General features: G+C 44.3%; 3 protein-coding genes across 4 annotated transcripts in view; all 3 read right to left on the reverse strand.

Moving 5' to 3' along the window:
* Pex11b (peroxisomal biogenesis factor 11 beta) overlaps window positions 1-2,700 on the reverse strand; it is a 14,350-nt gene extending 11,650 nt beyond the window's left edge. The window contains exons 1-3 of the mRNA XM_008827596.3: window positions 2,398-2,700; window positions 1,353-1,468; window positions 815-1,016 (exon numbers count right to left, since the gene is read on the reverse strand). Of these exons, the coding sequence (XP_008825818.1) occupies window positions 815-1,016; window positions 1,353-1,468; window positions 2,398-2,453 (374 nt within the window). The 5' untranslated portion in view covers window positions 2,454-2,700. The remainder of the gene's footprint in view (window positions 1-814; window positions 1,017-1,352; window positions 1,469-2,397) is intronic.
* Window positions 2,701-5,208: 2,508 nt separating this feature from the next.
* On the reverse strand, window positions 5,209-6,885 carry Rbm8a (RNA binding motif protein 8A). 2 transcript variants are annotated; one of them, XM_008827598.3, is made up of 6 exons: window positions 6,660-6,885; window positions 6,351-6,410; window positions 6,185-6,259; window positions 5,929-6,065; window positions 5,528-5,664; window positions 5,209-5,419 (listed from the first exon to the last, which is right to left on the reverse strand). In XM_008827598.3, exons 1-6 carry the CDS (start codon window positions 6,724-6,726, stop codon window positions 5,374-5,376), a joined length of 522 nt encoding a protein of 173 aa, XP_008825820.1. In that variant the 5' UTR covers window positions 6,727-6,885; the 3' UTR covers window positions 5,209-5,373. The 2 variants fall into 2 exon arrangements, with proteins under 2 accessions (XP_008825820.1, XP_008825819.1); XM_008827597.3 differs by having other exon boundaries at window positions 6,185-6,262; window positions 6,660-6,860.
* A 4,477-nt stretch (window positions 6,886-11,362) lies between these two features.
* The window catches only part of Lix1l (limb and CNS expressed 1 like), a 48,271-nt gene continuing 35,021 nt past the window's right edge, over window positions 11,363-24,612 (reverse strand). The window contains 3 exon segments of the mRNA XM_008827599.3: window positions 11,363-13,046; window positions 14,654-14,731; window positions 14,914-15,009. Of these exon segments, the coding sequence (XP_008825821.1) occupies window positions 12,804-13,046; window positions 14,654-14,731; window positions 14,914-15,009 (417 nt within the window). The 3' untranslated portion in view covers window positions 11,363-12,803.

Raw genomic sequence — 24,612 nt, forward strand, 5'->3', positions numbered from 1 at the left:
AATGTAGCTGAGATACACACAAAAAAATCAACAAATTAAAAAGAGGAGGAAGCATAAAAATTTGTTTCATGTTAATTAGTAGAGGTGATAAACATTACCCTGAAATCTACCCGGTGACTTTATAGACATACACAGTTGCTAAGGATCCAAGTGCAACCGATTATGACTAGTAATAATCAGATACATACAGATTAGAGATGCATGTGACAACATCTCAGTGTTAGTAGCAAAAACAATGAGTCTTTCTGCAAGGAACAATATATTCTAAAATGAAATGGAGATTTTTAGTTATTAAAATTTTTAATTTTACTTCATGTTAAATAATAGAGGTGATAAACATTACCAGTGAAATCTACCTGATGACTTTATATCCATACTCAGGTACTAAAGATCCGAGTGTAACCAACTTTGACTAGTAATAATCAGATACATAGAGATTAAAAACGTGTAAACATGTGTTAATAGCATTAAAAATGTAGGAAATTGCATATCTTAAAATGAAATGGAGATCTTCTTTAAACTCATTCAATTTTATGTCTTTACAGGGTTTATACTGAGTTCAATATTGTATGACTGTATTAATTCAACTGCGAACCTAAAAATTTACCGCCACCTTTGAAAGAGACATATCCTTGCTCTGGAATGTGTTACTGAATATGTTAAAGCTGTAATGAAATGCTTCTTCTAATCATGTGGTTATTAAATTTTTAAAATTTTTAAAAAGAAAAAAGAAACAAATATTTTAAAAACAAGAGGCAAGCTATCCAATATGGAGGCTACAGAAAAGGTCTTGTAGGATGAAATGGTAACAGACCTGAATGAACGCTGTGCCCACTTCTCCTGGTCCACACGGGGAGCTAGTCCAGACTTTCCAGCCCACAGAACATTGTCACAGGCGAAGTACAAGGCTCGATTGAGATGACTAACAGTGATGCAGAACCTCAGGACCACATCTGATAGGTGCACAGCTCTTTTGGCTGACTCAAGGGCATCTGCAGAGTTACCCAGGCGTAGCACTTGTGTAGAATAACAAAGGAAAGCAAGGAAATGGAAGTAGGAAGGCCAAGCAAGAAGAGGAAAGAGAGGAGAGAAAAAAAAAAAAGTTGAGCAAGAAATAGTAACGTAAAAAAAGAGTAGAAACACTTCATTTTTACTTCAAATTTTCCATTACTTTTCATCCCAGTTTAGCTTTATCTTGCCCCAATCTCTCCATTCAGCCCTAACTTCCAGTTCTCTTATCTCAATGGGAGGCATGCAGAAGGTGTGCAGAGCCACCTGGAAGAAAGGGTAATAAAAGGAAGGAGGGGCAATAGGCTGGTAGATGGGGCTGACAGAAGGGTGCAGGTACTTACACTTTCTTCCAAGGCTCAAATGGCCCTCCAGTTGTCGAATCTGTTTCTGTAATTCAGGACTGGCCCCATGTTTCTGCAAAGCATAGCCAAGAAGGGAGCAAGCATACTGGGCGGCCCTGGAGGAGGATAGGCAAAGTAAGGTGCAGACCTCCCTAATGTCCTCCAGGGGACATTTCCTCCATTCCTCACCGTTTCTCCTCCATGCCAGGGGAAGGGAAAGTCAGGATTTTTTTTTTTTTTTTTTAAGCCTATAAAGGGTGGAGAGCACTGTTCTAAGTCAACGAAGAGTTTAGGGGCTAGAGAGATGGCTCAGCGGTTCAGAGCACGGGCAGAGGGCCAGAGTTCAGTTCCCATCACCCACAAGGCTGCCTACAACTGACTGTAACTCCAGTTTCAGGGGACTCCTATGACCACTTCTGGTCTCCACTGGCACTGGGCACTCCACCCACATGGTGCACTTACATTCAGGTAAAACACTCATTCATATAAAATGAATAAAATCTTTGAAATTTAGTAAAGTGTTTTGACAACCATGAGGCTAAAGGGGGCCAGTGGGCAGCAGGGGTCCATCACAAGCAGTCCTCCCACAAACATACACGAGACACTAGAGGGCGAGCTCGATGGAGGGCAGATTTTTCTTGGGGACAGGTGAACTACAGTCCTTGAACGGACTGAATGGAACAAATGTCTCCTGGGGGACAGCCAGAGAGGGCACAGAGCGGGACGGGTCTCCGCAGTACGGACAACAGTCCGGTCTCTCTTCCTGGAGCCAGCTCTCCTGCCAAGCCAGTGAGGGAAGTGCGGATCTTTTGCAGGCACTGTAACCGTAGGCGGCCTCCCGCTGGCCCACGCATGCCTCAGTCTCCCCATCTCTCCCGTTAACAGTCATCTCCCCGGCGCACTCCGCGCCCGCCCGGCGGCTGTGTGGGCCCCCGTAGCCGGCTGGCCCTCGGGGCCCCCGTAGCCTGGCTGGCCCTCGGGGCCCCCGTAGCCTGGCTGGCCCCCGCCTCGCGGCCCTCCCCGCCCTGTCCGCCTTCGGCCGCACCTACACAGCCGCTCCCGGGCCTGGCTCTGGGCGCTGAAGCGGACCCAGGCGTCCATGACGGCGGCAGCCCGGGCCCCACAGCGCCGCGGCCGCCTTCTACCAGTCCCGAGCCACGCCTCTTGGGCGATCAACGGGGCTCCGCGAGGGACAAATGGCGCCAGGAAAGCCAGCCGGCGCAGCCGCTCGGTGGAGTGGAAATTCAGGACGGAAGCACTTATCTCGAAGCCCACACTGGCGTGGTATGGTGTTTCCGGAAGATCCACCCCTCGGAAGCCGGTCTCAAACCTCTAGGCTGGCTTCGCGCAGCACACTCGACTTTAAGTATTCCGGACGAGGAGTGAGGCGGAGGTTGGGAGGCGGTCCCAGCGCGCACCTCAGTAGGCACCTAGGGGCCCCAGGCTTCCGCCTCAATCCCAGAGTATTTATTTGTTCATGGCAAAAAAGGATCTGATTAACAGGAGATCCAGTTAAGTAACCCTCTGAAATAGATGGGATCCCAAAGACAGACTTTAACAGACAAAATTCACAATAACCGCCTTCACGTTCTGAAAAGTACAGTGAAATGCATCCCGCAACCTAACCTCCGCAGCCACACTTCACCCTCAACTTTCCTTCCAAGCAGCCACCTTCCATGCTTTCAGGTCTCTTGGCAGCGGCACACTCGGGGAGGACGTCTGTGCAGAATGAGTACTAGGCAGAAGTTTCAGAGCTACCCACCTCTGCTGCAGCCAAAGTGACAATTGTGGTCTGTTTCTTCAGTTGAAGGAAACCTAGCAGTGCTGTGGTCAGTGACAGGATTATAACTCAGCTCCCTCCCTCACCAGTCTTCACCCATTCAGCAGGTGCCAATTCACTGGTCACCTTTGTGGTTTACTCCCCTAGCTACCTGAAACATTACTACTGTTCAGTGACTGGAGATGCCACACATCAGACACTCATGACTCTAAATTAATAACCACATACAGGCAGCTTTCCTGCCTGCACTCAACCAGCTTTATCCCTGCTCAGGTGGAAGAAAATGTCTAGAGGAAACCTGGTCAACCGCCTCCTGGTGGGGGACTCAGGCTGGGCTGGATAGGAACCTGCCTACACATTAGGAGCTTGGGAAGTGACTATGCTACAGTGCTTTCAGCTATTACTCAGGAATCCTTAGGGAGGGGGCCTTTGCTACCTCTAGGACAAGATCATTTGCATGTTAATTTACAGTTGAAGACAAGACTTTTGCTGGCTGTGATGACACATACATGAAAGTCCGAGGCTATCTTGGTCTACATAGAGTTCCAGTCCAGCCAGAGCTACATATTGAGACCCTGTTATCTCTGCCAGTGCCTATTAGGTTTGCTTTACTGTCCTTTTCTTCCACCTCTTTGCAGCCTCCCAGTCCCACCTCTTCCAGGATAATCTCCAGGGCAGGGAAGGAAATCCATGGTCTAAGAAGGTTGGGGATAGTGGCACACACCTTTAATCCCAGCACTTGAGAGGCAGAGGCATGTGGATCTCTGTGAGTTCCAGGCCAGCCTGGTCTACACAGCGAGTTCCGGGCCAGCTGGGGCTACAGGCAGACCCTGTCTCAAAAAGACCAAGAGAAAAAAAAGAATTAACAATAACCAGTACACACTAGGGCTCAGTGGTTAAGTGTGTACTGTTCTTGCAGAGGACAGAAGTTTGGTTCCCAGTACTGTCAGGAAGCTCACAACTGCCTGTAACTTCAGCTCCAGGGGAACCCAACACCTGTAGCCTCTATAGGCACTCACACCCACATGCATATGGGAAAACACTAAATTAAAAAAAAAAATCTTAAAAAAAAATATGTGCAGGAGACAATCTTCCTGTCTCAGCCTCCCAAGTGTTGGGATTATAGGCATGAACCATGCCTAGTAACAAGGAGTTAAAACACAATGGAGTGTGTGCTTAACCCCTCTTGTACTCTGGGAAAACTTTCCTGAGACAGTAAATTTTGATTTCTAGAAGACAAAGTTGTTAAAATAAGTACAGTCAAAATGTTGTGAATGAAAGGATCTCAGTAAAGTTGAGAACTAGAAAATGGTAAATGTGCAGGCAGGGAGAGGAAAGGTGGACTAGATCACAAATACTATGATTTACCTTTCGGGAAGTAGACACACACTATGATAAAAGGTGAACAGTGACATAATCAGCCTTGTAACTTTTACTCTGACATGGAAAGCTACTAAAACTAGAAATACCTATAAAAACAAAAGTAGAAGTGTTTGCTATAACTGGTTTTTCCCTTCTGACTAGTCTCTAAATGACTAAAAGCACAGAGTATGAATGCCACTGAACTGTACACTTAAAAACTGATTAAAAGCTGGATATAGGTTGGGTGTGGTGGCACCCACCTTTTAATCTCTGCCCTGGGGTGGCAGAGGCAACCACATAGGGCAGCTCACAACTCCAGGTCCTGGGGAATCCAACACCTCCGGCCTTTGCCGACACCTGTGCTCACATGCACATACTTCCACACAGACACAGAGGCAGAGGCAGGCAGATCTCTTGAGTTCAAGGCCAGCCTGATCTACATAGTGAGTTCCAGCTGTCTCAAAAAGACAAAGCAAAAAAAAAAGCAAGAGACACTAATGTAACATCTATCTGTTCCCCTAATTATTCTCTAATACGATATGAAAATCTCACGTCCCCTATTCTCTTCTAAGAAAAGAAAATGCTGAGCTGAATCTCTACTTTAACCCTAGTAGAAGAAGCTCAGAATTCCACCCCGGTAGAATCTTCCCAATACCAATAATGCCTACTGTAAAGAGTTCTTCAGAATTTTCAGAACAGAAAAGGAATTTTAAATGTAGAAAACAATAATGGAACATTTATTTTTTTGGTTCAAAAGAAATACTAAATAGACAGGGTAAGATATTAAATATAAACACAAGTTCTACCCCAGCCCTATTTATCCAAGGCAGCATAACCAAATGGAATCCTGGAGAGACCACTTGGGCAACAGAGGACCTATCAGCGACGTCTCCGGTCTGGACTCCTGCTGCGTCTTCGGCCACCTCTAAGGAAAGTAAAAGAAGGGGAGTCCATCAGAAGCACATAATACAGTGTCCTTGTTTGTCTTGCTTATGTTCCCTTTACCAAGATAGACATTTGCCCTCCACTTTACCTCCTCTTGCTCTTTGGTGGACCCCGAACAAAACACCAGTCCACGCTGATTGGCTGTCCCATCAAATCTTGACCATTGAGTCCCTCCATGGCAGCCTGAGCCTCTTTGTATGTTTCATACTCAACTAGAGTATACCCCTGGGGAAAATTTAAAAGTATCAAAACTCTCTTATTTCATCAAGCATGTAGTACCCTCCTGTAGCTCCAGCTGTCCTGGAATGCATATCTGCCTGCCTCTGCCTCCAGAGAGCTAGGATTAAAGGCCTGGGCCACCACACCTGGCTAAATAAATATCCTCTTAATGTCATTTCATCTCTGTTCTTGGCCAACCACAGCAAACACAGAATAACCACCAATGCTATCCAAGAGTCATGTGAGAGGGACACAACTGATGAAATATACCTTCAAGTATCCTGTACGCCTATCCAAGTTGAGGTGGATATTTTTTATTTCTCCATATTCCGCGAATTTATCATGGATGTCTTCTTCAGTGGCTTCCTCATGAACTCCAGTAACAAAGAGAATCCATCCTTCAACAGCTGTTAGATAGGGGACGGTGTTGTAAGGGCACATAAGAGAAAAACTTCAAGGTCGATTAAACTGACTTCATTCCCACTGAACTGCCATAGTCAGATTTCCCACAGATTCCTTTACTCACAGCGCTGCGGTCCAGGTTCATCGCCGTCCTGCTCCACGCTATCATAATCCTCCCGCATCCGCGCTCGGGAGCCCTCTTCTATAAAGAATACATACCAGATCACCGAAAACTCTGCCTTTCTCCCAGTGTGCCCCATGGACTCAACCCCACTCAACCCCACACTCACCGGAACCAAAGCCACGACCCTTCCGTTTCTTCGCTTTTTCTTTCAGTTTGTGAATGCTTTCTGGATTTCCAGGAGAGAAAAGAAGCAACAAAAAGAAGACTCATTTTTAAGAACCGTCTCGTTCCCAAAACGATTTGGACCAGTAGCGCAGGGCCGTTCAGTCTCTTCGCGGTCCCGCCCCTATTCCTTCCCAAAGGGGCGGAGTCTCCGACCAAGACCCCCGATCACCGCCCGCATCCCAGAAAACGCTCCCTATTATACGCTTCTCGCACCTTCCCCTCTTCCCGCAGCCGCCTCCACTCTGCTCACCGTCCCCATCCTCATCCATGGCGAAATCCTCTCCCCCCGCCTCGTGAAGATCCAGCACGTCCGCCATCTTGCCTCGCTTGGAGCTCCGGTCTGTGCCGCTGGGAGCGAGGCACCTTGGGAAACTGTCGCAGAAAAGAAACGTCACACGTCAGGCCGACCAGTGGCAGTCTGGCTCTACGTCCCGCCTCAGCATGGTGAAAGTTCGCAAATGAAGGGAGCCTGCTTTTAAATAGTTCCGGAGCCCGGCGTGGTGGGTCCCGCCTTTAATCCCCGCAATCCGGAGGCGGAGACAGGCTGATCTCTGTGAGTTCTATGCCATAGTGAGTTCCAGGGCAGCTGTGGCTACAGGGAGACCATGTCTCACAAAAATGTGCTGTCTAGGGTCCTGCCGCCATCTTGAGCAGGCCCCGAGCTAAAAGGGTGGGCGGTATCAGTGGTATTCTCTTTTAAACTGCTGTAGGCGACAAGAAGCCCTTGCAATAAAGTCTGTTGATTTCCTTATTAGGGACTTGTTTTCCTTCTCTCTGGAGTAGGAAGTGGAAATTGAAGCACTTTTCCTTTCTTTAATTTTGTTTTATATGTATGAGTGCATTGCCTGCATTAAGTGTACCAGTGTTCGTGCAGTGCCCACGGAGCTCAGAAGAGGATTGTAGGATGCCCTGGGTCTCGGCTGTTAGTCACCATGTGGGTGCCGGGATTCGAACCTGGGTCTTTTGAATAAGGAGCCGGTGTTCTTAACCGCTGAGCCATCTCTCCAGCCCCTTTTTTGGGGGGGGGGCTTTTTAAGATGGGGGCTCACTCTCGAGTACTGGGATTAAAAGCGTGTGCCACCATGCCCGGCATCAGATTTTTTTTTTTTTTTTTTTAAAAAAGAAAAAGTGAGGCCGGGGGTGGTGACGCACGCCTTTAATCCCACTACTCCGAAGGCACAGGCAGGCAGGTCTCTGTGAGTTCGGGGCCAGCCTGGTCTACCTAGTGAGTTCCAGGACAGCTGGGGCTATAGGAAGACTGTCTCAAAAAAAGACCAAAAAAAAAAAAAAATCCCAAAATATAGGGCAGGGCATGGTGGCACTTGCCTTTAATCACAGCACTCACAGAGACCCGCCTGCTCTGCCTCCCAAATGCTGGAATTAAGGCGTGCACCACCACGTCCAGCCTCACTTTTTTTTTTTTTTTTTTAAATCTCAAACTATAGAGCAGGGCATGGTGGCGCCCACCTTTAATCCCAGCACTCCAGATGCTGAGGCAGGTGGAAGGCTGTGAGATCCAGGCCAGTGTAGTCTACATAGCAATTTCCAGGCCAGCTAGTGTTACATAATGAGACCCTGTCTCAAAAAGCAAATAGGACTAGAGAGATGGTCCTCTGGTTAAGAGCACTGACTGCTCTTGCAGAGGACCTGGGTTTGTTCCCAGCATCCACATGGCAGCTAACAACCATCTGTAACTCCAGGTCCAGGGGATCCAACGTCCTCTTCTGACCTTTGGGCATTGTAGGACACAGGTGTACTTACATATATGCAGTCAATACAAACACATAAAATATAAATAAAAATTAACACCAAAAATTTTAAAAAACATGGATCTGGGGCCTGTGAAATGGCTCCGTGGGTAAAGGTGTTTTTGGCCATATCTAACAAGAATTTGATTCCCAGAACTCATTTAGTGGAAGAAGAGAACGAATTCAATCTCATTTAGTGGAAGGTGAGAACTTAATCTCTTAAGGAAACAGTAGACTGAGAACCATTGAAATTTGATTCGCTAGTCATATATCCTCAGCTACAAAGAGAACTTGAGGCCAGCCTGATTTACATAAGACCCTATCTCAAAACAAAACAAGCCTGGCATGGTGGCCCATGTGGCCCATGACTTTAGTGCCAGCATGCAGGAAGCAGACAGGTAGATCTCTGTGAGATGGAGGCTAGCCTGGTCTACACAGCCAGTCCAGCTGTGCCTACAGGGAGACTTTGTCCCCCCCAAAACCAAGAACCAAAACAAAAGAATATATTTCATATATACATATATGGTTTACTAAGTCTGGTGAGCAGGACAGATGTGATTAGGGGATAGTGAAAGATAGGCAGCCTCAGCCCTTACTTACCCTCTTCTTACGTAGAGAACATCTAGAAATCTAGACTGCCGTAAGGGTATAGATAAGCCCAGAAGCAATTTAGGTTGTAACCTCCCCTCCATGAATTGATTCTTGTTCCTGAGTACTCTTTTTTTTTTTTTTTTTTTTTTTTTTTTAGAAACAGGATCTCCCTGTAGCCCCAGATGTCCTAGAACTCACTATGTAGACAAGGCTGGCCTCAAACTCACAAAGATCTGCCTGCCTCTGCCTCCCAAGTGCTGGGATTAAAGGCATGCACCACCATGCCTAGCTACTCATAATTTTTTAAAGACTTTTTAAAAAATTATGTATATGCATGCATCTAGGTAGAGATATGTACACATAAGTACAGTTGCCCATGGAGATAAAGAAGAGGGCATCAGATTTTCTGGCTCTGATAACAGGTGGTTATAAGCCTCCTAGTGTGGGTGGTGGGCACAAACTCAGGTCTTTTGCAAGAGCAGCAAGTGCTAACTGTTGAGTCATTTCTCCAACCCCATATCCATGACTTTTTTATATTTGTATTTTATGTGTATAAGTGGATTGCCTATGTGTATGTAAGTGCACCCCTGTTGTGCAATGCCACAGAGGTCAGAAGAGGGTGCTGGATCTCCTGGAACTGGAGTGCTGGGAACTGAACCTGGGTCCTCTGCAAGAGCAGCCAGTACTCTTAACTGCTGAGTCATCTCTCCAGCCTGCATATCCATGATGTTTAAAAATACACCCCATATCGCCCATATTATTTTTTGTTTGGCATTTTTCCCTAAACAGACTTTATTTTTTTTTCTGTGTATGAGTGTTTTGCCTGCATATAAGTGTACCCATGTCGTGCAATTCCCAGAGAGACCATGAGAGGGTGATGGATCCCCTGGAACTAGAGTGCTGGGAACTGAACCTGGGTTCTCTGCAAGAGCAGCCAGTGTTCTTAATTGCTGAGCCATCTCTCTAGTCCCTTAAACAGACCTTTAAAAAAAATAAATTTAATAATACTACTATAAATATAAAAACATTTTTCTACTATCAGTTCACAGAAAAGTATAACTATTATGTGTTTATCAGGGCTGGAGATGTAGCTCATTTGGCAGAGTGTGCATGCCTAGGATACACAAAGCCCTGAGTTGATTCCCAGGGCCACATAAACCAATTGCACACAACTGTACTCAGAGACAAGAAGATTAGAAGTTCAAGGTTATCCTCAGCTACATAGAAAGTTCAGGGCCAGCTTGGGATACAATGAGACTGTATCTTTAAAAAAATGTGTGTGTCCATCTACCACCTTAAATCATCTCAACAAACACCAATGCTCACATATAAACTTTGGGACATGCTGCTAATGGTAAGTGACAGTAGAAGGGGAGGCAGGTTGCCTTTCCCCAGCAGTACAATATTATTTCTACCACCCTCAAAAATTCTATTTTGGTATACGTGTAAGTCAATGAGATAATTTTAGAGCTTCCCTGATACAAGTCTCAGAGTCACTCTGGCCAGATGTGGTAATGCATAACTAATTCCAGATTTGGGAAACAGAAGGACATCGCTACAAGTTTGAGGCCAGCATGGTCTACACAGCAAGTTCCAGGCCTGCTGTGGCTACAGAGTAAGACCTTGTCTCTAAAAACAAAAACATAGACTTGGTGGCATATGCTTCTACTCTCAGTACTTTGGAGATGGACGCTGGAAGATCAGGTGTTCGAATCCAGTCTTGGAAACATAGCAAATTGGAAGCCAACCTGGGTTACACAAGACCCTGTCATTAAAAAAAAAAAAAAAAAAAAGTCATTCTGGCTTACTAGACAAAAACCTATTTTTAATTAATTAAAATTATACATATAAAATACATAGAGGGTACTAAAAAGATAACTAAAATCTTTAACATCAAAAGTGTACAGAACAGTTTTTCTCATCTTTTTTGGGGTCTTGAGTTTTTGAGGAAAATAATAAATCCAGGCAGTACAAGGATAATTCTTCCCACAACTCATACCCCTTAACACTTTCTACACAAAGAAAGCACAAGAACAATTGAAGGGTTCATAACTTCTGGGTTATAAATATCAATTAAAAACAGATACAACAACTATCTGGGCATGGTGGTGCACACCTTTAATCCCAGCACTCAGGAGGCAGAGGCAGAGGCAGGCTGATCTCTGTGAGATTGAGGCCAACATGGTCTACATACCAAGTTTTCACCAGCTGGGGCTACAGGGAGACCCTGTCTCAAAAAAGGGGGGGGGGGCAGTGGAAAGAGCACTCACTGCTCTTATAGAGGACCCAGGTTTGATTCTCAGCACCCACACTGTGGCTAACAACCATCGTAACTGCAGTTCCAGGGGATCCAACACCACCTTCTGACCTCTGCAGGCATTGCATGATACCGGTGCACTTACATACATGCAAGTAATACACTCATACAAATAAAATAAGAAAAAAAACCCTTTTTTTGAGCACCAATATTATTGTAGCTGGACTCCTGATCTCTGATCCCATGTGTCATTGTGACAAAGATGATTTCAAAAGCAAGAAAGCTGCTGTTCATCTTGTTCTGCCAAACTAACTGATGTTTCCTAATCTACCTACTCCCTCCCTCCCAATTCTTTACTCTCTCTCTCTCTCTCTCTCTCTCTCTCTCTCTCTCTCTCTCTCTCTCTTTCTGCAGTACTAGAGACTGAATTTAGGCCTCACATGACAGTCAAGCACTCTACTACTGAACTATATCCCCAGCCCTGTTTTTACTTTATATTTTAAGATAGGGTCATTCGAAGTTACCCAGGATGGTCTTGAACCCAATACTGTATAGCCCAGGTGAACCTTGAAATTATCCTCCTGCCTCAACCTCCAGGGTAGCTGAGATTACAGGTCTGCACCACCAGGTCCAGCTCCTAATCTACTAAAAAAAAAAAAACTGTAATAACTGTAATTCTTAAATGGAAAGTCCAAGCATAGTAGCATTAAACTTCCCAAATTGAGTTTAGAAGTACAGTGAATAAAGGGGATCGCAAAAATGAGGGGGAATTAGCTCACTGCATGTATTTCTCCAGAAGCACAGCTTTCTGAGTGCATGCCAGATCATTTCCTTCTTACTTCATTGGTTCTCTTTCCTCTCCTGCAGTCTTCCAAGGCTTCACTCAGGAAGTATCAAAATACCATATTCTCATCTAATTTTCCTGATCAACTCATAATCAATATGGACAAAAGGAAGACAAAATAAATGAGAAGGTGCATAAATTTAAGGTAGTAAACAGTGCAACTCTGGAAATGAGAGGAACATGGGCCTCACTAAACAGAACAGATATTGCTTCTAAAGAGAAAAAGGCTTCTATCAATCACTGAAGGAAAGTTAAAATAGGGTTTAAGACAGGTGAGGTGGTGCTTCACTGTAATCCTAGCACTTCAAAACAAAGGAGCATTTAGAGGCTAAGATGGAGAAAGGTGGTGAGGAGTGGGGGAGTACCAAGCAGGTCACCTCAAGATAAACCAAAGCCAAAGGCTTTACACTCAAACCCTGTTGTCTAGGGAAAGGCAAGGATAAGGGTGAGGGTGGGGCACACAGCCCTTATTTGGCCTGTTTTAATTTGTGGGAGAAGAGAGGTTTGAGACAGGTATTACTGTGGCCCAGGCTAACCCAGCACTGACTACATAGTCCAGGCTGGCCACAAAGTGATAGCAAAACTGCCTCAGCCTCCTGAGTACTGAGGTTACAGCCATGAATCGTCACACTTTGCTGCTATTTTAAAAGAAAGGACATGAACACTTAGTCAATTACACTATGGTACTGAAATGACTCACACAGTTAACCTGTTGGTTTAAGAGCCAACAAAGTTCTAACGTGAAATGGTGATATTTCAAATGTAACTAAATCCAAAAACTGCAAGTTAGAAAAGGGATCTCTTAGCAAACAGGAATCCAGATGTAGAATTCATACATATATATCTCTATATTTAGTATAAAATTGAGGAAGTATATACAGAAATCATCCTAAGTCTTAGAAAGGAGATATACAAAAAAAGGCCTAAAGAGGATGGGGAGCTGAGGGTAGATGCTTAGCAGTTGGATGAATGCATATTGCCCAACTGCCCAGCAGCCAGCATGAGAATATCTTTCTTCTCCTTGTGGAAGCGCAGCTCCTTGCCAGCCAGCCGGGCTTCATCCAGCTCCCGTTCAGTAGAGGCCAGCTCTCTAGACAGTGCGCCTGGCACACTCTGCTCCCGGCTCACCCAGTCCAAGGCCATTTGGTGGCGAATATCATCATCAAGAGCCCGGTGTGAATAATGAGCCAACACCTCCTGGTTGGGTTGAAACATGCAAAGATCACTGAGAAGGTAAAAATATATATCACATATACCATGTAGTCCTCTGACCCCAATGGAATAAGCACTTGGCCTTGGGGTCCAAACTGGAGTTAGCACCTATGCCCTCCAAAGAGATTTATTTATTTATTTATTTATTTATTTTCTTGTTATAGAGTCTCACTATGCAGCACTGGCTGACCTGGAACTTGCTATATAGACCAGGCTGGGCTCGAACTCACAGAGATCCACCTGCCTCTGCCTCCAGAGTGCTGGGATTAAAGGCATAAACCACCATGCCTCGCCCTTTTTTCTGTCTTGTAGGAGTTTAAGTAAATCAGAAAGGACCAAAGAGAGAGAGAGGACATATGCTCTGGCTAAGCAGGCACAGCTGCTGGTGCTGTGGGGAACAGAATACAGTTCAAAGCAGTCAAAGCCCTGAGCTTGGAGACAGGCCAGACCTTCTAGTACCTCAACAACATGCAGAAGGATTTTGACTTCAGTGGGAAACATCATCTTTCAAAAATATTTATTATTATTTTACGTGTATGAGTGTTCTGCCTGCATGTATGTAAGTGCACTCGTGTGTCAGGAGAGGGTGTGGGATCCCCTAGAACTGGAGTTAAGGATGGTTGTTAGCTGCCACATGGGTGCTGGGCACAGAACCTGGGTTCTTTGCAAGAGCATCCAATGCTCTTAACCATTGAGCCATCTCTCCAGCCCCATGGTCATCTTTTCTGTCTTTTTGAGACAGGGTCTCCCTGTAACCCCAGATGGCCTGGAACTCACTATATAGACCAGGCTGGCCTTGAAGTCACAAAGATCCGCATGCCTCTGATTCCTGAGTGTTGGGATTAAAGGCATACACCACCACGCCTGGCCCACAGTAATCTTTTAAAACAAAACATGAAGACTTCTGAATGGGTGACAACCTCAGCACACTGCTGTAAGTCACCATCAACACTTGCTCAAGGTCTGTAGGAATCCCTCTACCTTGGCACCAAGTTATGTTACAAATGCCATGATGATATGCTCCAGACCAGCACCTTGTTGGTCTAGAAGGAACTGAAGGGCCCAGTGAAATACAGAAAACTGATCAGCAATTTAATGTGACAGATTTGGCCCTTTTGGTCTTAGTATGAAAGACATCCAGAAGGTGACAGTTTCAGAGTTGCGAGCCGATCTTGGAGGAGAGGCATGGTGGAGTAGAGCTGTTCATATCATGGCCAGAACACAGGCCAAGGAGTTTCCTAAGGGAAACTGGTGGAAGAAGGGAGGCAAGCAAAAGGATCACAGGGAAGTTTCAGAGCAAAGAATACAAGAGTAAAGAGGATGAACTGGGAGTGGTGGTGCACACCATGAATCCCAGCACTCTAGAGGGAGAAGTGGGTAGATCTCAGTGATTTCAAGACCAGCCTAGTCTACATAGAGAGTGCTAGGCCAACCAGGGATGCATAGAGAGACCTTGTCTCAAAAAAAAAAAAAGTGAAGAGGACATTGACATTGAGGATACTTTGAGTAGTCATAGCCTGGTAGCCCTAGGCCTGCCTATCTTTAACACAGCCAGCCCAAAGCAGTCTTGCCCTTCTCCCCTCACCTCTTACCTGTCGAGAGCACTGTCTTTCCCTCATGGCCTTAAGGCTGCCATTCCAGTGCAGCAGTTGAAAAACTGTCATTAGCTCCTGGAGGAAGAAAATGTGAAATGCCAGGATAGTAACTGGATGCTAAGAGCCTGCATCAGAGCATGTGTGGAACTTTTTACAAAGCATGAAATCGCCAACTCTTGATATTACTAGGGGGCATTATACATGTTGTATTAGGCTGACCCATGTTACTAGAGCCAGGGATGTAGGTGCAACAGTACCTGGAACTCCAACATTGACTTGCCCTTATTAGATTCCAACATGAATCGGAAGGCACCAATCCCTGTATTTGGATTGTCGGCTTCTTCTCTGTTGCCCTGGTAACATAAGAGAAAGACAAATAGATTTTCAATCACAATTACCACCAAGAGAAACATGTAAGCTACATTTTTTATATGTGTGAGTACATGTCCATGTGTGTGTACATGTATGTGCACACATGTGAAGGCCAAAGGATGACAAGTGTTGTTCTTCAGGAACACTGTGCACTTCCTTTGAGACAGGGTGTGTCATTGGCCTGCAGCTTACAAATTGGGCTAGACTGGCTGGCCAAAGAGCCCCAAGGATCCTCCTGTTTCCTGCTCCCCAGTCCTGGGGCTTCAGATACGAGCCACCACACCCAGTAGTTTTTTTAAAGGTTTTTATGTGTATGAGTGTTTTGCCTGCATATATATGTGTACCATGTGCATGTAATACCCATGGAGGCCAGAAGACAGAGTAGGATCCCCTGGAACTAGAGTTATGGACAGTTGCTAGCCATCATGTGGGTGCTGGGAACCGAACCTAGGTCCTCTGGAAGAACAGCAAGTGTTCTTAACTGCTGAGCCACCTCTCCAGTCCCCACACCCAGTATTTTTTTAAAGGGTTCTGGAGATCAAACTGAGGATGCCTACTGACCCATCCCCCAGCCTGTGAGCCATGTATTTAAATTTACATTTCTCAGTTGCCACATTGAAGTAAAAATAAATAATTGTATATTTTACTTAACACAGTATATTAAAATATTATTTGTATGTATGTGCTTGTAGTATATGCATTTGTGCCTGCATGTAAAGGTGTGCATGCATGTGTGTGTGCATGCATGCAGAGGCCAGAGGTCAACTTGGCATATCTTGCTCTATCCCTCTCCATCTTAAGTTTTCCTTTGTTTTTGACACAGGGTCTCAATGTACAGCCCTGACTGGCCTGGCCTGCTATGTAGACCAGGCTGGCCTGGATCTCACAAAGATCTGCCTGCCTCTGCCTCCCGAGTGCTGAGATTAAAGGCGTATACCACCATGCTTAGCTCCCATCCTAATTTTTGAGATAGGGTCTCTCGATGAACTCAGAGTTCACTAATTGGCTACACTGGATGGCTGGTGGGCTGCAGGTATCTACCCATCTCCACCCACACAGTGCTACCAGGCCAGGCTTTTACATGGGAGCTGGGGATCCAAACTCAGCAAGCACTTTACCCAGTGAGCTATCTTCCATTAATAAAATATTAATTTTCTGGTATTACGTTTTTGAAATTTATAGCATGTCTTACAGCATGTCTAAATGCATATGAGCCACACTCCAAATGTCTAATAACTATGTGGCTAGTGACTATCTTCCTGGTCAGTACAGATGTACAGGACTCCAAGATCATCATACATTTTTCTTGGGTGACAAGAGAAAGAACAATCTGATTTTCCCTGTTTTACAACAGGGAAACCCTGAGGTACAGAAAAAACTCTGACTCACTAAAAATAACAGAATGAGTTATGCATATATAGAATTCTATTAGACTACAACTAGGCAATTCTCAACTAGGCAAGTCACTTGTAAAGGAAATAGTAGGTATCATAAACATGGGACATCTAGGCAGTACTTGGCCTTCTGGACAGCTGCCCAATGTGTCTCCTGTTGGTTACATGACCTCCAGGGGTAGAACTCAGTCAGGCATGTTCTACTTTCAAGTCTAGTATGCAAAAATTCACTATCAAAGTGAGGAGCACAGACTGGAGCTCGTAGCAGTTCTGTAGCCTTGGGGATGTCATTTAACTCCCCTGTCTCTTAGATGCCTCATCATAAAAGGGGAATAATAATATATCTAACTTACAATTATTGTTTTGAGAATTAAATATATGTTTTTTTAATTTATTTTTTATTTTATGTGTATGAGTGTATTGCCTACATGTAGATAGGTGCATCCATGTTGTGCAATGCCCACAGAGGTCAGAAGAGGGTGTCAGACCCTTGGAACTGGAGTTATATATGGTTGTTAGCTGCCATATGGGTGCTGGGAATCAAACTTGGGTTTTCTGCAAGAGCAGCCAGTGCTCTTGACTGCTGAACCATCTCTCCAGCCCCTTAAATATATTTTCTAAATTAAAAAATTTTTTTTCCAGCATTTAGGAGGCTGAGGCAGGAGGATTGCAAGTTCAAGGCTAACATGGGCTAAGACACTGAATCTGTCTCAAATCAAAACAAACTACAACAACAAAAAATGAAGAGATTCGTTATTCCATGCATAAATTATAGGAGCGCTGTTGTACCAGATCTGGTGCCCAGTGACAAAATTCAAATCCATTCTGGTACTGTTGATGGTTTGGTGATATTTGGTGGTGTTTTTTTTCTCTCTGATTTAAATATTACAGATAATTTCAGATTGTGGGCCTGGCTAGGGCATGTAAATTATGGCATCTCTTGGTTTCTAGGTGACCCCTTTCAGCCTGATCCAGAAAAATATGACCAAAGACTGCCGGAAACACAGGGACTCAACTTTGTCCTTCTGTCCTGCTTCTTGAGACGTCACTGCTCATTTTAGCCAGTTTCTCTCTCTCTCTCTCTCTCTCTCTCTCTCTCTCTCTCTCTCATCTCTCTCTCTCTCTCTCTCTCTCTCTCTCTCTCTCTCTCTCTCTCTCACACACACACACACACACACACACACACACACACACACACACACACACACCCCAAGAATATTTTCTGCATTCTTTGAGAAAGAATGGACAGAGGTCAGAAACTAATCAGGTTATCTGGTTATATCCATATTCAGTTTATTGTGGGGTACTGCAGCTCCTCCTTCTAATTATTGTTATTATATTTGCTTTTATTATTCAGAATCAACTGGAGGTTAGAACTACTCAAGATCAATACATATTGGTTTGTGGTTTGTAAAAGACTATGCTACACAAGGCTGGTGCTGGGCCTCAGTAGTAGAAAGCTTCTCTCTCATGCACGATGCCCAGGGTTCCCTCCACATTACTGCCCATCAAAAGGAAAACATTGACTTGAGGTTGCATTGACAGTACTTTGGGGCTGGAGATGTAGCTTAGTTGGTAGAGGGCTTCTCCAGCATACCCTGGGTTTGGTCCCTAGTACTGCATAAACTGGGTGTGGTGGTACAGTGTTACATACTGGTAATCCTAACTCTGTAGAGGTAGGAATATCAAAAGTTCAAGGTCATTCTAAGCTACATAACAAGTTTAAAGCCAGCCTGCGATACATAACATCCTCTCTCAAGAAAATATATAATATGCCACATTTGCAATTAATCTTTGTGGTGATGAAAGATCACAAAATTTGGATTTAAATGGAAAAAGCTAGAGGGGCCTGACCTCCCTTTGCTTCCCTGGGCTGCACAGCCTCCAGCATCCTGGTGCCAGCACCTTTCCTGGGTAAGTTTAGTGGCACCCACCACGCCTCAACCCCCCGCCAAGCCTCATTCACCCTTACAGCTCCCCTCCTAGCCTGGGTACTGGCCCAGTTCTTAGACTCAGACTCCTGGACTGACCTCTAGGCCCAGAAATCCCCACTGCTTCCTGATCCTTTGCATCCAGAACAATGTAATCCCTCCCTGCAGTCCCCAGGAGCCCTCTGGGCCTGGTACTGCCCTCACCTCCCTTTGCTTCCCTGGGCTGCAAAGCCTCCAGCATCCTCACGCCAGCACATTTCCTGGGTAAGTCTGGTGGCACCCACTGCGCCTTGACACCCCCCCCACCTCATTCACCCTCTCAGCTCCCCTGACCTGTCTCTCCTCCTAGCTTGGGTACTGGCCCATTTCTTGTCTTGGCACCCCAGACACGGGGGCTGACCTCTACGCCCAGAGCCACCACTGATTCCTGATTCTTTGCATCCAGACCAACACAGTTCCTCCCCGCAGTCCCCAGGAGACCTGCATCCCTGGATGACACAGCCACCAGCTTCCTGAGACCAGCAACTTTTCTGGGCCCTGCTCCCAGTCCAGCCCAGCCCCCAAATTCCTGAGGGCAGCATCTTTCCTGGAGGGATCCAGACCTTAGGAGAAAGCCTGAGAGCATCTGATCCTCATCTGACTTGGGCCTCTGGGGGAACCCCGTAAAAAAAAAGCAATTTGGCCCCCCCAAAAAAAAAAAAAAAAAAAAAGACTCTGAAGCATAGGCCAACCAGCTTTTCATGCCCAACAAGTAAACCACAAAGGCACATAAAGTTTACAAAAAGAAGCAGACCTAAACTCAACAAAGGAAGGCTTGAGTCAGAAACTACAAAAGAAATCCACATGTCAAAATCACAGGGAAAAATAATAACGTGAAAAACTAAAATAATATATCCCCACCAAGTACCAATAGTCCTCTAGAGGAGCACAATGAGAACCCCCTAGAGATAACACAGGACAGGGAACTCAAAAGAACAAGTATAAATATAATAAAAGAATTCAGTGAATTTAAAGAAAACACAAATCAAAGAACTGAAGGAAGATAGTGATAAACATCTAATGAATTCAGAAAAGAGGTAGAAATATTGAAGACTACTCAGGCTGAAATAAAGAAGGAAGTGAAACACTCAGTAAGCCAGTTAGAAACGACAAGAGAAAGCCTCACCAATGGGATGAATGAAAGGGAAAACAGAATATCAAGACTGGAAGATAAAGTGGATGAACTAGACCACTCAGGCAAAGATGATGAAAAATTTAAGAAAACACAAGAATGGAATATGCAAGAATTGTGTGACACCATAAAAAGACCAAAATTACGAATCATATGCATACAGGAAAGAGAAGAATCTCAAGATAATGGTATGGACCAGATCTTCAACAGGATTGTAGAAGAAAATTTCCCAAAATTAAAGAAAGACATGCCCATACAAACACAAGAAGCATACAGAACACCAAACAGACAGGCCCAGAAAAGAAACTCTCCATAGCACATCATAGTAAAAACACTAAACGTTCAGAACAAAGAGACAATAGTGAAAGCTGAAAAAGAAAAACAACAAGTCACATATAAAGGAAAACCCATCAGGATTACAGCTGACTTTTCAGTGCAAACTATGAAAGCCAGAAAAGCCTGGTTCCCAGGTTTAAATAACCACAGATGCCAACCCAGATTACTATTCCCAGCCAAATGTCTATTATAGGTGAAGGGGAAAGAAAAATCTTCCATGACACACATAGGCTGAAGGAATTCATGTCCACAAAACCAGCCCTTCCGAGAGTTCTTGAAGCAATAAAAAGAGCTGAAGAACGGAATAACTATACCCAAGGGGTTGCGGAAAGAAACTGAATGAAGGTATAACTGTGGGATGCACAGGCTATATCAAGAATGGGAACAGAAATAAAAATGACAGGACTCAATACTTTAAATATCAATGGACTCAACTACCCAGTCAAAGACACAGACTAGTTGAATGGATTAAGAAACAAAACCCATATTTTTGTTGTATGTAAGAAACTCATCCCACTTTCAAGGACAGATACTATCTTAAAGTGAAAGGATGGAAAAAATATACCAAGCAAATGAAACAGGCATCAAAATTCTAATATCTGATAAAATAGATTTAAACAAAAACTAATCAGAAGAGACAAAGAGGGCCACTTCATTCTGATCAAAGGAACAATACACCAAGAAGATATTACAATCATGAACACATATTCACCAAAATCTGGCATACCCAACTTCATAAAAACAGTATGACAGGACTTTAAGACCCAGATTAATCCCGACTCATTAATAGTAGGGGACTTCAATACCCCATTGTCTCTGTTAGATAGGTCAACAGGCCAGAGAATTAACAGAGAGACATCTGAATTAAACAATACAATATATAAAATGGACCTAATAAACATCTACTGAATGTTCCATCCAAGCACCAAAGAATATACCTTCTATTCAGCGCCCCATGGAACTTTCTCCAAAACTGAGCATATACTGAGGCACAGAGCAAACCTCAACAAATACAAAAAGATTGAAATAATCCCATGAATTCTATCAGACCACAATGCAATAAAGCTTAAAATCAACACTAGAAGAAACCCTAGTAACCACATGAACACATGGAGATTAAACAACACACTCCTGAATGATGAATGGGTCAGGAGAAATTAAGAAAGAAATAAATGTATTCCTGGAACTAAATGAAAAGGACAATACAACACAACAAAACCTCTGGGACACGTTGAAAGCAGTCCTTAAGAGGAAGTTTATAGGTAACCCTAACCTACATTAAAAAATCAGAAAGAACAAATAAATGACTTAACATTGCAACTCAAGACACTTGAAAAGCAACAACAAATGAAACCCAAACCCAGCAGACAAGAAGAAATAACAAAAATCAGAGCAGAAATTAATTAAATAGAAACAAAGAAACAACACAAAGAATCAACGAATCCAAGAGTCTGGGCTACTGCCCAAACTGGTGAAAGTTCAAAAAATCTAATAGATCACATGCTCTCATCCTTTGCCATCATGGGCCTCCCCACACAACTAAAGACAGATAATGGCCCAGCATTTACCAGCCCCCCTTTTTAAAAAATTGAAAAAGCCTGGAAAATCCCCCATCACTCTGGCATCCCATACAACCCACAAGGACAAGCCATTGTGGAAAGGTCACATAAAACCTTAAAAGACCAACTAAAAAGACAGGCTCAAACAACATATTCTCCCAATATTCAATTAACATTAGCCTTGTTTACCCTTAATGTACTTAATGTATATCGGGGGTCTGACGCCCCCCATCATCTGACACTGGGCCCAGACACACCCCATACCACCCATCATGGCTAAATGGAGGGACCCCCTTGATGATATCTGGAAAGGGCCAGATCCATTGCTGACCACAGGGAGGGGATTTGCTTGTGTTTTCCCACAGGATCAACCAAAGCTTATCTGGGTTCCAGCCAGAAATGTCCGGCACCTCCCCACCCACAAAAAAGATGACTTGCATGACCCTGTTGGAGACAAAGAAAAGGAACCGCAGACTGCCCCCTGGTGGGCTGTCAAAAAAACATAGAAATCAATATACCCAAATGCTAGCAGATACAGAACTAACGAATATGTTTGCTTTCCTTTCCAACAGACAGATCCATCATGCCTCAAGGAAGTTGATACCTATGGGGGCTGCTGCTATTTCAATCCCTGTAGTTTGGAACTAGGACTCGCTGGGGGATATCAAGACATAACAGGACAGGAAAGACCCATTTACCTAAAGGATAATAAGTGTCTTTATGGGAACCATGACTATTCCCTAATATATGTTGCAGATCCATGGAACGATCGCTGGTGTATCGGAGTAATGGGAAAGTTCTACTCAGGTGCATTCTCCAGCTACCCTACAGCTGACTTTCATGTCTCTCGACAGCTTGTCCCTGCAGATAAGATCAACTATGTCCTGGAACCAATACATTCGATATGTTGCTAACTTTCTTCCCTTCACCACGCACCCTAATGCCTCTGTTTCTTTTGTGCATCCAGCAATAGACCTTTACTGACAGCAGTACCAGTTAATAACACCCTTCTTTACCCAGAAACAAAAAAAGATTTCACTGACTCTCATCTGATGGATATTCCCTTATTCAAACAACTGGCTAACTATCCAATTTGCATTTCCAGCAAGAATAAGCCTACTCATTACAAATGCCTCACTAACATTACTCTCTCCAGGATAGCATGCATTGCCCCTCCTCTTTTCCTATGGTGTAAAGGAAAAGCCCAACACTGTGTTAACTCCTCTTTGTCCACCTTTTGTGTACCCGTAATGATTACACCCCAGGTGTACCTATTCGAGGAAGAAGAAGCTCTGCCCTCCTCCTTCACACTCGCCAGCGGAGAGAAATCTTCATCCCTTTGCTAGTGGGGCTCGGACTTGCCCTCTCCCTGGGTGCTGGAGGCGCTGTGACTGCTGCTATTGTACAAACCCATTACCTGGCAGGAGATTTTCAAGACAAGCTGGACCAAGCAATGGCATCCACGACTGACAGCCTCGAGTCTCTCCAATGACAAATGAACTCTCTTGCCGGGGTTGTGCTCCAAAACAGAAGAGCACTGGACTTAATAACTGCTGAACATGGGGGGACGTGTGTAGTATTGGGAGAGGAATGCTGTTTTTTTGTGAATGAATCAAATGTTGTTGAGACCAATGTTAATACTTTCAAAAAACGTCATAATGATCTATTTTCAAGATTTCAACCCATCGAACAATTAGGTTGGCTTAGTAATCCCTTGTTTTCATGGCTCCTACCCTTTGTTAGCCGCCTGGTCATGCTGTGTGTCATTTTGATGCTTGCTCCCTGTTTCATACAATTTCTTCGCCGACAAATTACTACCATTGCTAAAATTACTACCAAACAGGTCATGGTCAATTACCAAACTTCGGATTCTCCTGAGATAGATGAGTTGGCTCTTAAGGCTTGTGATGACACTTCTCCATTGTAAAATAAAACCGGGGGAGATGTTGGGGAACCCTCCTGCTAGGATTGTAGTCCTCCACGTCTGGATAGCTCTAAGGGGCTTGGTGCCATATGGAAGGACTCCCCCCTTCTCATCAGGGGGCCTTCTGCTCTCTTCCTGACTTACCTGGAAAGTGCCGCCAAGCACAGATGCCTGACCTTATTTGGAACATGACCTTTGGCATAGTTACCTGGAGTAAAAACTACCCCCAGGTTTTTTCTATATGATAATTAGGCATTTCCCGGTAGGGTTAGGGTTAGTCAGGCAATAGGAGCCTACTGCCACATGTAAATAAAGCATACTATGAGCACCTATCAGTTGAGGCATTGGCTACTGTCTCCACGCTATATTTTCCCCAGTTCTCCCACTGAATAAATGGAGTTGTTTCACTGAATCTAGAGCTGTTTCACTGAGTCTGGAGCTGTTTGCATCATCGAACCTGCCTCCCTGGAAGGGCTTTCTTCCGTCAGTGCTCACTGCCCATCCTGACCCCGCTAGTCGCTTCTGCTCCCTTTGTCCTTGTGGAGCAGTGGCCAATGACCCACGAGGAGAGGGAGCGACCCCACACAAGAGCTGGTTCTTTGAAAAGGTAAGATTAATAGACCACTAGCCAGTTAACTGAAAGAAAGAGCACCTCCAAATCAACAAAATCAGAGATGAAAGGGGAAACATCACAACAGACACCAAAGAGATCCAGAACATTATAAAGGAATACTTTAAAAACCTATATGCTACCAAATTTGAAAACCTAAAAGAAATGGACAGCTATCTAAAAGCTTGGGAACCACCAAAACTAAACCAAGAAGTGATTAACGTCTTAAACAGACCCATAACACATAAGGAAATTGAAACAGTAATACAAAACCTCCCAACTAAAAAAAGCCCAGGACCAGATGGATTTACAGCAGAATTCTACCAGACATTTAAAGAAGATCTACATCCAATACTACTTAATTTATTCAAAAAGATAGAAATGGGGCTGGAGAGATGGCTCTGCAGTTAAGACCACTGACTGCTCTTGCAGAGGACCCAGGTTCGTTATCTGAAGCCCTCTTCTGACCTTCACAGCATTGTACGATATGGGTGCACCCACATACATGCAGGCAATGCATTCATACACATAAAATAAAAAATAATAATAAATAAAATATTTTTTAAAAAGATAGAAATGGAGGGAGAACTTCCAAATTCCTTCTATGAAGCCAGCATCACTCTAATACTAAAGCCAGGTAAATACAACCCAAATCCCAT

The sequence above is a fragment of the Nannospalax galili genome, unplaced genomic scaffold, assembly GCF_000622305.1.
Source record: "Nannospalax galili isolate Female #2095 unplaced genomic scaffold, S.galili_v1.0 scaffold693, whole genome shotgun sequence".
Classification (NCBI taxonomy): domain Eukaryota; kingdom Metazoa; phylum Chordata; class Mammalia; order Rodentia; family Spalacidae; genus Nannospalax; species Nannospalax galili.

Coding starts and splice junctions, on each gene's coding strand:
- Rbm8a (XM_008827597.3), bottom strand. CDS start 6,726: ATGGCGGACGTGCTGGATCTTCACGAGGCGGGGGGAGAGGATTTCGCC. Junction 6,411..6,659: donor CATGGATGAGGATGGGGACG/GTGAGCAGAGTG, acceptor CTGGAAATCCAG/AAAGCATTCACAAACTGAAA. Junction 6,263..6,350: donor GGGTCGTGGCTTTGGTTCCG/GTGAGTGTGGGG, acceptor TATTCTTTATAG/AAGAGGGCTCCCGAGCGCGG.